At 35.3% G+C, this 12,849-nt stretch overlaps 1 protein-coding gene across 1 annotated transcript in view; it reads left to right on the forward strand.

Annotated features, from left to right (window-relative positions):
* The window catches only part of LOC134376677 (hexokinase-2-like), a 59,815-nt gene that overhangs the window by 34,481 nt on the left and 12,485 nt on the right, over positions 1-12,849 (forward strand). The window contains 1 exon segment of the mRNA XM_063095158.1: positions 823-922. Coding sequence (XP_062951228.1) covers positions 823-922 — 100 coding nt within the window.

Below are 12,849 nucleotides of genomic sequence, written 5' to 3' on the forward strand. Positions count from 1 at the left end.
CAAAAGCACTCCCATTGAGAAACACTCTGTTAAAGGTTTAAATATAAAAACCAAAATATCTTGCAATAAAACCTGGAAGACTACATGTACAGTCTAGGGGCAAGGAGGATCCTAACCAAGACTAAAACTCAAGAAGCTGTAAAAGCAAAGTAGGACATGCTTGACTATATTCAACTTAAAAATTTACATGCCAAAAGACATCATAGAGTTATTAGACAAATGGCATATGTGGTAAATGGTATTTGTGTAGCACCGATGACAAAGGGTTTACATCTACCGTACAAGGTGTTCTTACAAATTGACAAAAAGAGGAAGCTCATTAGAAACATGAGCAATATATGCAAAGAGGTTTGCACAGAAGAGCAGACCCAACTATCCTGTAAACGTGAAAAAAAAATGCTCAAATTCAGTAATAGGGAAATAAAATTTAAAGTAATAAAATCACGGTGAGATATCACTTTATTATTAGACTTGCAAAAATTAAAAAGAGCAAAAACATTTGTTGCTATATTTCTTGACTTTTTCTGTCCATTCTTTGAAGTTTTATTTCTTATTGTCACTTTTTTTTATTTCTGTCATCATGTTGTCTTTTAATAGCATTCTCTCTTTTTATTTAGTTCCTCTGAAAGAGGCAATGTTTTATTGGGAAAGAGTGTTTGGGGTCTATCTTTGGGACTTAGTAGTTACATAAACTTGCCCAAGGTCACAGAGGTGCAATTTCATCTGCTAAAATGTAAAGGGTTGACTCTGAGATGTGTCTCAGCTCTATTGTCTGTGAAACCATTTTTGCATACTGCTTTTTAATAACGTTTTTCCCCTCAGGAACATTTGGATGAAACAAATGCTGTGTTGGATTCAGCGTCAAGACTTACAGAACAGTTAGACCTAAAGGAGGAACAAATTGAGGAACTTAAAAAACAGAGTACGTTTTTTCTTTTCCTTCCCCCACCCTACAATACCAATCAGATGTGGTCTTCCACCATGCACTGGCACAGTTGAGTGAGACCAACTTCATTTGCGTGTGACTTCCACTTCTATCTCCCATGACTGGTTAGCTTCAACTTAAGTATGATCCTGGTGAAACCAGAGTCATTACGTTGGCCCTAGCTGTGCAGTTACTTTTCCTGGATGTTGAGACAATGCTTTTGTGTTGGTTGTCACCCTGTTGAGCACTAAGAAGCAGGTTGATTTTATTCCCTCTTTTTTTATTGAATCATAATTGATTATACATATTTTGGGGGTTCAGTGTTGACACATGTTGATCAAATCAATATTACTAGTATATATATTGTTGCAAATTATACTTATTTTTTATGCCCCTTGTCCAATCTCTCCCTATCCCCCTCTCCCTCCACTCTCCCAGCACTTATAACCCTAGATTTCTTCTCTCCCTCTGAAAGAGTAATGGTTACTCTGTTGATTTGCTGCCTAGATGATCTGTCTAATGCTGACAGGTGTGTTCAGTTCCCCCAATATTATAATAGAGCAGATGCTTCTTCTGTCGCTCTGGAATGGGCTTTGTGAAGAGAGACATCCTCTTCTTTTCTTTGGTCTCTGCTGGTGACTCTCCTTATGTCAATGCACTTCAGTGGCTGGTGGACCACCTGCATGGTGGTTGTAATGTCTAGCCACTTTCATGGCAATTGTGGTTACTGTGGTGGCTTTGGTGGGCCACCCAAATGGAGGTGATGTTTTTGGCATGCTCCTTGGCACTAGTGGTGGGCCTGGTTGTGTGAGGGGGGGGTCTGGTCCCTTTCTCCATGCCTCGGGCCTGTCCAGTGGGCCCTGAGGTGCTCGCAGTGTACCTGGTTGTGAGGGGGGTGTCCTGTACCCGGCTTCATGCTTCGGGCCCCTGGGTGGGCCCTGTGGCACTGGCAGTGTGCCTGGTTGGGGATGAGGGGTGGAGGATCCATGCCTTGAACCCCTGGGAAGGCCAAGGGGGTTAATTTGACTGATTGACTTTTTATGGTTCTGACTTCTCCCTGATCAATTCATATGCATGCTACCCTAAAGCTGTCATATGTTAGGGCAATATTTTCAAGTAAAAGAGTAACTTTTTATGGAATAAATGTCTGAGTATAACTAGATTTTTTATGACTGTAGATAGTGCTTTACACACAGCCATTCATCTTGGTTTTTTTTTCTTTCTTGGTTGTTGGTTGGTACGGGGATCCGAACCCATTGCCTTGATGTTATAACACTGTGCTCTAACCAACTGAACTAAGTGGTTAGCCCTTATTTTTGAGGCTTGTAAGGTAGCTCATAATCCCTGTCAATTCCCTAAGGTGAGTCCTGTGGTTAGGATTATCAATTGAACCTCAGATAATCAGGTGGTTGATAGTGCTTTGTTGAATCTAATAGCTGACAAACATGGTATTTCCTCATTTAACCTCTGATTTAGGGGTAACCAGGAAGTTGAAGCTATTCTAGGGTTGCATTTAGTAGGGAACCAATCAAGGTTATCAGAAGGGGGATAGTGGTGCCTGGAAATGCATCAGTTTTAGGTGTCTAGGTTAGACACAGCAGTAACAAGGCATGTAATTAGGGAATTACATGCCACCTAACATAAAATAGAAATAAGAAATAGGCAAAAATAGGAGATGGTACAGCAGAGATGCTGTCAAACAACAGAAACATTGGCTTAGACACTAAGGAGGCAAGCAGGCAAGAACCACTGAAGCATGGATAGTAAAGGACAAGCCAAAGTAAGTTGATGTAAATTCAACAGGAGACAGTAGATGGGAGATTTTTAGGAATACAAAAACTGATAGGATGGATGTGAGATAGTTGTACTCAAAATAAACTTGATTCTGAGGCAAAGAACTGCCCAACTGAAAGTCCTCTACTTTTAGTTGACTTGGCCAGCCTGGGAGAACTCTAAATCTAGTAGACGGCCTGGAAATGGGCAGCAAGGAAATAATTATGTATTGAATATCTATTATGGACATTTGATATAACATAGACTGTATTACTTAGTCTTCTTATTGTATTTATTTTCATAAGCAACTCTACAGTAGGTGGTATTAATTCCTTTTTATAAGTTATATAAACTCTGATCTTTCTGCCCATGACCAAAGTTCATGATCTTTCCATGTTACTGTATTCCTGTCAGGAAAATGGTTATTTATAGTCTGACTTATATTTTGTTCTATGTCTCCATCTCCCTTGAGGATATGGTTGTATCCTCTGTATTGTGCCCTAAATGTTGAAATGATTGCTTTTACCAAGATGCAGTATTTATTGGGAAAACAGTCTAGTTAGATTGAAGGCCAATGCAACTACAGCATTATCTGGAAGGCAAATGGGCAAATCAGAGGAGACACACTGGGCAGCTAAATAGTTACCTGAAGCATTGGTATTGTAGAATTGGGCTCGACTAGTGGAGGTGAAAAGGCAGTGCTTGGAACCAACTCGTTGGTCTGTGAGAACTCAATGCTGTATTTCATGTTTCTATAATATCTAAGGCCACCTCTTTAGACATCTCCCTGAGATGTTGCCAGTAGATGATAAAAAATTGTGGGACTTATTGTAGTTGATGAATATTATGAGAGTCCTTGCAGTATTTAGTATTTGTTTAGGCACCCATTTAAACACTTAGTAGTAAAACATTTTCAGATTTTTTTGATAATATCTGGTAAGGCTTAGGTGGCCTAGGTTCCTATTCGTATTAAAATTACAATTAATATTCCTTGTAAATGTATAGGAACTTTGGGCTCATTTTGTTGAATCGAAATGAGTTATAGAAAAAGCTCAGTTTAATTAAGCTTGTACAGCTTGTGTTTGGAAGGGTAGGCAAGAGGCCAGTGTTCCACAAACAGGAAGGGTAGTAAAGAAACAGTTGGTTCTGTTATGTCTTTAAGTTATTCTTGCCATTTTCAGCTCTCCCTCCCAGTCTGTTTTCTCATATTACATAAGTGCTTAATATTGCTCTTATATCTCTAAACACAAATGTGATTTTATTTTCTCAAAGCTCCACTCTTGATTTGATAATATAAACATAACTTTGATTGGCTTGCTTTTTTCAAAAGAATCACTGTATATTTTCTTTCATAGATCATTAAGTCCTTTAAATGTTGATTGATGTTGTAGTACTGTACTTTATTTTCAAAACAAAACTTGGCCTAACAGTAAAAATATTTGCCAGGAGAAACAATTTTGAAAAAGACAGATTGGCTTTTGTTGCAAGAAAGTATATAGACTTGAATGGTAGAGGTGAAGTATTGTTTTATTTCTAAGCATCTGTAGACTAATGATTAGTTGATATGCAGTTTCAACTTTTAAACAATATTAGGAAATTTAACTTGTATGTATTGTTAATGCCATGGTTATGAACTGAGGATGTTTACAGCTCTTGTATGAAAAGTGTGAAGATAGATGCCTTATCAGGCGTTAAGTACTTAGTGAGAACCAACTGCTTGGCTTTGTGTTAGGTCCTGTGTCTGATATTAGACAGGATCGCCTTTTCAAGGAGCTTAGCTAAGGAAATGACATCCAGCATAGATACACCATAGGTTAGTAATTTAAGACAGTGGTGCGGGATAGTGGTCATACAACAGTACATATTTAGTTCCTTCAGAATCCTGTTAAGGGTCAGGCGGCATTCCATGGAGGAAAGGAACTTGAGTAGAACCTTGAAACAGTAGTAGGATTTCACCTAGTAAGTGTAAGGACTGTTTAAAACATCTTTCTCTCTGCTTGGGAAAGTAACGGTGAAAAGAAACCCTAAGATCCTATAGGAGAGCTGCCCGGTTAGCTCAGTTGGTTAGAGCAGGTGTTAGAACACCAGAGTCAAGGTATGGATCCATATGCAGGCCAGCCACCAAAAAGACAAAACAAACAAAAAAAGATTTTATGAGGACTATTATAATAAATGATGTTGGCTGGTAGAAGAATTAGTGCTATCCTTCCTTTTAGAAATTATCCTTTCAATATTTTATCTAAAAGCATTCTTCAGTATACAGTCAGCCTTTCTTTTCTTTGGGTTCCACATCTGTAGATTCAACCAACTGCAGATTGAAAGAAAAAAAGTTTTTAATTGCTTCTCTGTTGAACATGTGCAGAGATTTTTCTTGTCATTACTCCTTAAACAACACAGTATAACAACTATTTACAGAGTATTTGCATTGCATAAGCTATTATAAGTAACCTAGAGATGATTTAAAGTATACTGGAGGATGTGCATAGGTTATACTTAAAAACTATGACATTTTATACTGGGAACGTGAGCATGTGTGGATTTCGATATCTACTGTAGGTCCTGGAACCAACCCCTGTCCCCCCATACCAGGGATGACTATAGTTCCAAAATCTTATTTTACATGCCAATCTATATCGTATTGGTTTTTTCAAACTTTATATGCTAGTCTATGAAGCAGATCAGGCAGTGTCTCTCATTATTCTGAGTTGATCAGAGTTCACAATTTCTATGGAATTGCTATTAATGAGAAAATATTTACATTTGTCTAAACTTAGACTATAGCAGAACATTAAAAGATGTGTTATCTTGCCACATTTGTGGTCAAATATGACATTTTCCTTCTTTCACTTTTGTTCTCTGTCCTCATCCTTGAGATAAATTCCTGCTTAAATGAAAAGGATTGGATAAATTGAAATAGAAAGCATAAGATGATTCTTGTTTTAATAACTATTATTCAAAAGGGTGGTGATATACTGATAACAAATTTTTAGAAAAACAACAAAAAACAAAAGGGTGGTGAATTTTATGGTATTCAGAAAAAAATAAGTTTTCATAAGCAACACCAGTTTAGTTGTAGCATTGAAAAGTCTTTTGGTCTATCTGCCAGTTTATACCTGTATGTAAAAGGGCCCCCTAACTGATTTTTTTTTAAGATTTAGTTGCCACTTTAAAAAAAGTCTTCTATGAGTTGAGAGTGGAAAATTTCCCTAGAATATGTGTTTTTAGGAACATCTAGAAGAATGTATAAAATAAGTCCCAGTAAAACCTCCTGTAATATGAAGCATAAAAATGTGTCTTAAAAATACAATTATAAAGGAAGCTTAAAGTGTTTTCCATGGAACTACCTTTCTGGTTGTGGATGGTAGAGCGTTTTATTTTAAATAAAGACATTCTGTTTTCCAGGATTTGATTTATACAAGAAAACATATAATGTCCTATTGAACACAGACCAAATACATTCCCAGACGCTTTGTTACCCAGACGTTTTGAGGGATTTCTTTACAGATGTTTTTGGCACAAGTTGTGATTTTAGAGGAAACATATAAGAGGTACCAGATGCAGTTTTCTGAATTGCCATAAATGATTAAAAATTTATTTGTGATGATATAAACTTCTGGGTATACTAGACAATGCCAAAATTTGAATTAAGAAAAAAGTGTGTATCAGATGAATAATTAAGTCTTTTTCAACTTAATAGTTATATTTTTAAATGTGTTTCCTTAATATCTAAACTGAGCTATGTTTTAGAAATTGCAGTTATTTTAATAATTCTTCTAGGTATAAAGGAAGATAAATTATGTAGAGATGAGAACGTTTTGAGTTTATTTTATGTGCTTTCCTTCATTTCTTTATGTATGGATGAGTAATTCAGAACATAAATTATATATTTTTTTTGTCCTGTGTTTTGTTCTTCCCATTCTCCCTTCCCAGGGAAAATTAATCATTATTTTGTTTATTTATCAAATATTCCTTGTTTATCTGCTGCATACTTAGCACTACAATAGGCACTGGAAATACAAAGACAAGGGACTAGAGTCTTACTTTCAGGAGGTTATAGGTAGTCAGGAAGGGGATAGGATATGGAATCAAATACATATAACAAATTGTTTCACAAGGCAAGAGCTATTCGTTTTACTTGGTGATGGTGGCATGGAAGGGTAGAAAAGGCTAGTGAAGGGTATACTTGACCTCACATGAATGATGAGTAGGGACAGCTAAGCACCACGCAGGGAGTTGGGGAGAAGCATTCTAGACAAAGGGAGGAGTTCATATGAAACTGTGTGGCATAATCTGGAATCTGGCTGGAGATACGGTTGACTGGTAATGACCAAAGGGTGGTGTGTGTGTGCACGTGCAGGTGTGTGTATGTGGTGGGGGAGGTGGTATGGCATGTTGGTGTGGACTGCTGAAAAGGTAGAGGTAGAACTGTGTTGCTGTATAGAGAAACGAAACTCTTAAGTATGGATCACAAACCAAATTGTAAACTGGGGCCAAAATGATAATATAAAAGAGCAAACGAGACCTGTGGTGAATTCAAGAGTGTTTCTTATGGGGGCAGCAGATTCTCAGCTGCACCTAACTGTTGCTGGGCAGGAATGTAGGCCCAGAGTTGCCAAATCTTTAGATCTTCCAAGAGACACTGGAAATCTGGATTTTTATATGAATTACCCCTATTTTTTAGTGTGACACCTGATTTAAGTTTTTGTAAAAGCCCTGTGTGGGCTGAACTAAACATCTTTAGGCTGGATGTCGTCCATGCTGACTTGCAGTAGAGAGCTTTCAGAAATGAGTTGAAGTTCAGGCTGCAGCTTAGAAAACCTTTTATCATTAGTGTGCTTTCTGTAGTGATTATATTCAGTTAGTGGAAACGTTATTACAGCGATTTTAATTTTCACTGAAAAATTCTAGTCCTTTCTTTTGGGATGTGGCTGGTCTGTATAAAGCTTTAAAAGTAAATATATAACTTTACTCATAATATTTACTTTCTTTAAGAAATTTTCTGTTTCAGTATGGAAAAACATAGCACACATTATCTGAAATCATAATAAAGGGTTGAGGGAAGAGAATGGAGAAGGAAAATACATTTGATTCAGTTACATTTAATGTATTTATATAAAATCTCTTTCAAGTACACATAGTAACTCCAATTAACTGTACAAATAATTCAGTAGACCTCAATCAATTTCATTTTAATCACAGATTATGATCTAATGGAATTCAAATTGAGGTTATACTATATTAATGAAATTCTTTTTCTGTGAGTTCACTGCCAGCCAGGAATTACAGTTTTAAAGGTTATTTTTCACTCAGCAATTAATAATTATGATTATGGGACAAGAAAGCATTCACCAAGTGCTCTAGACCTTAAATGCTGTGTCAGATATGGTCGAAAAGAATTAAGTTAAAAGACAAAGAAGATGCTAGTATAACTTAAGTTCAAATTGTAAATAGATATATCTTTTACCAATATTATTTGGTGCTAAAATAAAAGTGATCTTTTATAAGTTGAAATTCTGTGATAAAAAGACAATTAATTTCTAGCTTTTGCTTTGGTTATATTTAATTAAATGAAAAGGCTTAATTTCCTTTTATTAGTTTTCGTACTGTATCAGGTTTAAATTTATTTAGAAGGTAGCCAATGCAAATAAGACACCAGACCCAATTTATTTACCAACATTTATAAATCAGATTTCTAACATTTTTTTCTTCCTTTGATTGACTCTTTTGCCTTGGTTCTTAAAAATGACAAATATGCCAAATGGAAGGGAAAAACATCACAAAATATTAACATTAACCAACGTGATGTGTATGATTGGTACTGATGAGGGCCAGATTAAACAATGAACTCTTTAGTTATTTTAAGAAATGAAATGAATGAGTACTAATGCTTTACATAGCACTTTACTATTTAGAAAAAGCACATTTACAATTCTTTGAGATGATCATGCTTGCTTCATAAAATAGGCAACAAAATCTGGCCCCAGTCATAGGACCATGATTCATATCCAGGTCTTCTCACACTCAAGTTCTGCGCTCCATTAGCTTTTTTCCCAGTCAGGTGACTGTTCAATAAACCTGACCTGGGTCTTGTCCATGGGAGCTTAGTCATGAAGTAACCAAATAACTTTGTAAGAGGATGACTAATTTTAAGATGTTCTTTGAATACAGCATTATAGTGTACCATCATTAATCACAAATGAAATGTAAAACTATAGTGTGCTGATTTGTTGCAGTCAACAACATTTTATGTTCAATTTTTATTTTAAATCAAGTGATGAAGACCATGGCACCATCTCTAGGTATTTCAGAGGAGAGGCTCTAATATGTTGGGTTTTACTGTATCATACATTCAAAGTAACTCGTTTTCTCCAAACTAGACTAAATCTCAATTGCTTTGAAATGGTTAAGTTTAAAGTGTCCTGCAGCATTTTTTTTTTTTTTTTTTTTTTTTACTTCCAAAGAATTACTTTGGCATGTGCAATGATTTCACAGGAATGTTGTATTTGGCTTAATACCCATTTCTAAATAACCATATTTTGCCTGCCCATAAGAATACAACTCTGATTTCAAATTGTGGTTTGAATTAGTCATCAGTTTTCGTAGAGAAGTGTTCAGAATCTCTGATGGGTGGAGAATAAGGGTGTCTGGAGAAAAGAGGAGTCTGTAGGGATCTTTGAAGTGGGTGTTTGACTTTCTTTTCTTTTCCAAACCTCTTGTAGTTAATGCCATCCTTCCAGCCCCTTCCCCTAAATTCTGAGGTTTTTTTCCTCTAGGCTCAAATGTCAGAATACATTTAAACTACTACCTGAATTTGAAACAGCTCTTTGCATTCTACCTCACATTAGCTCAGGGACTAACTGGATACTCTGATAGTGAGTTTAAGAACTTATAACCATGTCCCTTTGGCCTTGAGCATGTTTCAACTCTTCCTTCCTGAATATAGAAATTTTAATGAAAGTTGTCCCAACCATAATCATTTTTCATCAAGAAAGTATTTTTGATTTCAATTTTAAGACAGTTTGATTTCTTAACCAGTTTTTCATACAGCAAAGTTAAAAAATTTTAAACTTATTTTATGAAAATCATCTTTATCAGAATCAACTCTTTACTTTTTGAATTTTACTCTGAAAATGTCTATTTATCATTCAGGTTTTTCTTTTTTTTAAATAAGAGACAGTATAGTGTAGTGTTATATCCTGGTTATGTTTTAGACTGTACAGTCCAAAAGAAATACTGTGAGCCACATGCAGTTTTAAATTTTTTAGTGGCCACAATAAAAAAAGTAAAAAGATATGTGAAATTAATTTTTTAATATATATTATATAAAACAATATGTCCAAATTATCATTTTGACATGTAATCAGTATAACAATTATCAATTTAGAGGAAAATAGATAGGAGAAGGAAAATCTCAGAAAAAGGGAAGGGGCGGGTAAGAAAGTTTGACCTCTGTTTCTCTGCTACCTTTCTATAACCTCACAGCGTGGTGAGGATGGAAGAGAAGACAATGCCCATCTTTACTCTGGCTCCTACTTTAGCTTGTGAGTGAGATGGTTAAGTAAGAACAGTGACAAGATTAAGGTATTTGCTGTTATTCCTCTGAGTAGTCGAGAGTTCTTTTTACATTAAGAATGTAGTGCTAGAAAAGGCCTAAATAGCACCATGTGCTCATAACCCATAATATACTTGTGCACCTTAAAAATCTAAAATGTTTTACTAACCCAGAGTTTAACAATAGTCCTGTTCGTATTTGCTCCCACGTGCTTGATCTCTCTCTCTCTCTCTCTCATCCAAGTTTAAATTCCTTACTGGAAAGACAGGAAAGGAAAAGTTTGTAGTAGATTTTCCAAGCACTAACCTTGCTTTTATAATATGGTTATGGCAACCATCTCTATTTTGGTAAAGTTAGCCTATTATATGAATGACATTTTACAATTTAGATTTTTGCTATTTAGAAAAACCACAAGCCATTGAAAACAGTTAAACTAGATATTTTATATATGCATTTAGTATTCTAAGTCAGAATTTTAGCCATTGTATGGAAGCATTGTACAGGACAGAATGAAAACATGAAGCAGACAGACCTGGTCTAATCTGGAAGGCTCAGAGAAAACTTTTGTGATTAAGTGAGTTGGGAACTGAGACATGAAGGGTGAGTGAGAGTTAATAGGCAATACTGATGGAAAAGAGCTTTCCAGGCACAAGGAAAAACATTTGGAGAGGGAATTGAGAGTCTAGAAATATATCATACATTAATGTTCAGTTGATTTCTGACAAGGGTACCAAATGAATAATTTTCCACCATATAGTGCTGGAACAACCAGACATCCACAAGCAAAAGAATGAAGTTGGAACCCTACCTCACACCGTGCATAAAAATTAACTCAAATTGGGCCATAGAACTAAATTTTAGAGTTAAAACTGTAAAACTCTTGGAAGAAAACATAGGAGTAAATCCTTGTGATGTTGATTAGGTAATAGTTTCTTCGATATGACATCAAAAACACAAGCAACAAAGGATAAAATAAATTGGACTTGATCAAAATCAAAAACTTTGGTCCTTCAAAAGATACCATCAAGAAAGTGAAATGACAGCCCACAGAATGGGGAAAAAAATCTTTTCAGCCATATATCTGATAAAGGAACTTGCATCCAGCTACTGCTAGAAAATGCAGCATTAAATAAAGAGTAGGTTTGTGAAAAGAGGTCAAAGTCTAGTGTTTGGATGTGAGTGTTTCTTGATTTGAAAAGTAGAACTCTGTTACAAAGTGATCACCTCCTTATTTCTTTCAGAATAAATATTTGTAATCTAGCTTAAAAGTAGTAAGCTTCTCTTTCAGCTCAAAATGTCCATTTCTGAGATAAGGTGTAAACTCCATCTTTGAGTGAGCGTTCCTTACTCCAGGAATCCTTGGCTCTGACGTATGGTTGAATTTATGAACAAGGCATCTCTTGTTTTAATTCTAGACTTTGCTTTTAATACTGCTCAAATTCCAGCTATTCTACCAAGATTTTACAAATTTTGCTTCCTTTTTAAATGAGAATTTTAAAATAAAATAGCCCAAGCATCCTTCTGAATCAATCATATTCTATAGTAACTTCATTAGTATTTTAGAATCAATGATCTGAATTGTATTTTGCAATTTTCTTACCCCAGAATACTTTGCCCTATCAGCTACATCCTGAACCATGGTCTTAGTTGTGTTAAACATTCCTCTTAGCTCACCAAAAACCGAGTCCAAGCCGGGAAAATAGAAAAAGGAAAATCTAAAATTGTCTTTTCCATTTCCTACCATAAAATAAGTGGCTCTGGAAATGTTTCCTGCATGAAAGCAGTGGTGAAAATCTCTTCTTTGCTATTAAGTTACTAAAGAGGATGAAAACCTTTTTTGTTTTTTAAATTTCCTATTAAAGAATTGATTACTTTATTGGTGTAAACCATGTCAATTAATGCGTACTCTGGTTTCTAGATGATTTCTATATCAGAGAGCCTAGTTCCCTGTTCCAAAGAAGATATACAAATAATGGAATATTCCCAATTAGAAATGCATATATTCAAATTTCATAGAAAAGATCTCATAAATCTCATTATATGTTCATCCAGACTGTTTTAATCAGTTAAAGGCTATCATTACTCACATATTTTAAAACAGATGAACTCCTACAGGCGATGCTGGATGATGCAAAGCAGAAATTGGCGAACTCAGTAAACAGTGAAGAAGGAAAAGTGGACAGGTGTGCTTTTCCCTTTTAACTTTTGTATATTTTATGGAGATTGCTTTTATGGTAAAAACAACTTCTACTTGTAGATGTTTATATGTTATTAAATTTTTTAAGAGCCTTTTATTTTTCTTATGTAGTCAGGAGATATAGGTAATTTTAATGAGGGGTCAGTAGAATAAGTTATATTCTTTTGTTTTTGAAAGTCAATTTTTTTTCAACTGGCTTTCTTAAAACCACATGGAAGAGTTAAAACATCACCCCAATATGAAGACTTAGAGAATAAAAAGTTTATTTTTACTGTTCTTTTTTGTTCCCCGCTGTTATTAAATAAATGTATGTTGTTTAAATGTATTAGCTCTGGGCCAGCCTGTGGCTCACTTGGGAGAGCATGGTGCTGACAACACCAAGTCAAGGGTTAAGATCCCCTT

Source organism: Cynocephalus volans, chromosome 4 (genome assembly GCF_027409185.1).
Source record: "Cynocephalus volans isolate mCynVol1 chromosome 4, mCynVol1.pri, whole genome shotgun sequence".
Taxonomy (NCBI): Eukaryota; Metazoa; Chordata; class Mammalia; order Dermoptera; family Cynocephalidae; genus Cynocephalus; species Cynocephalus volans.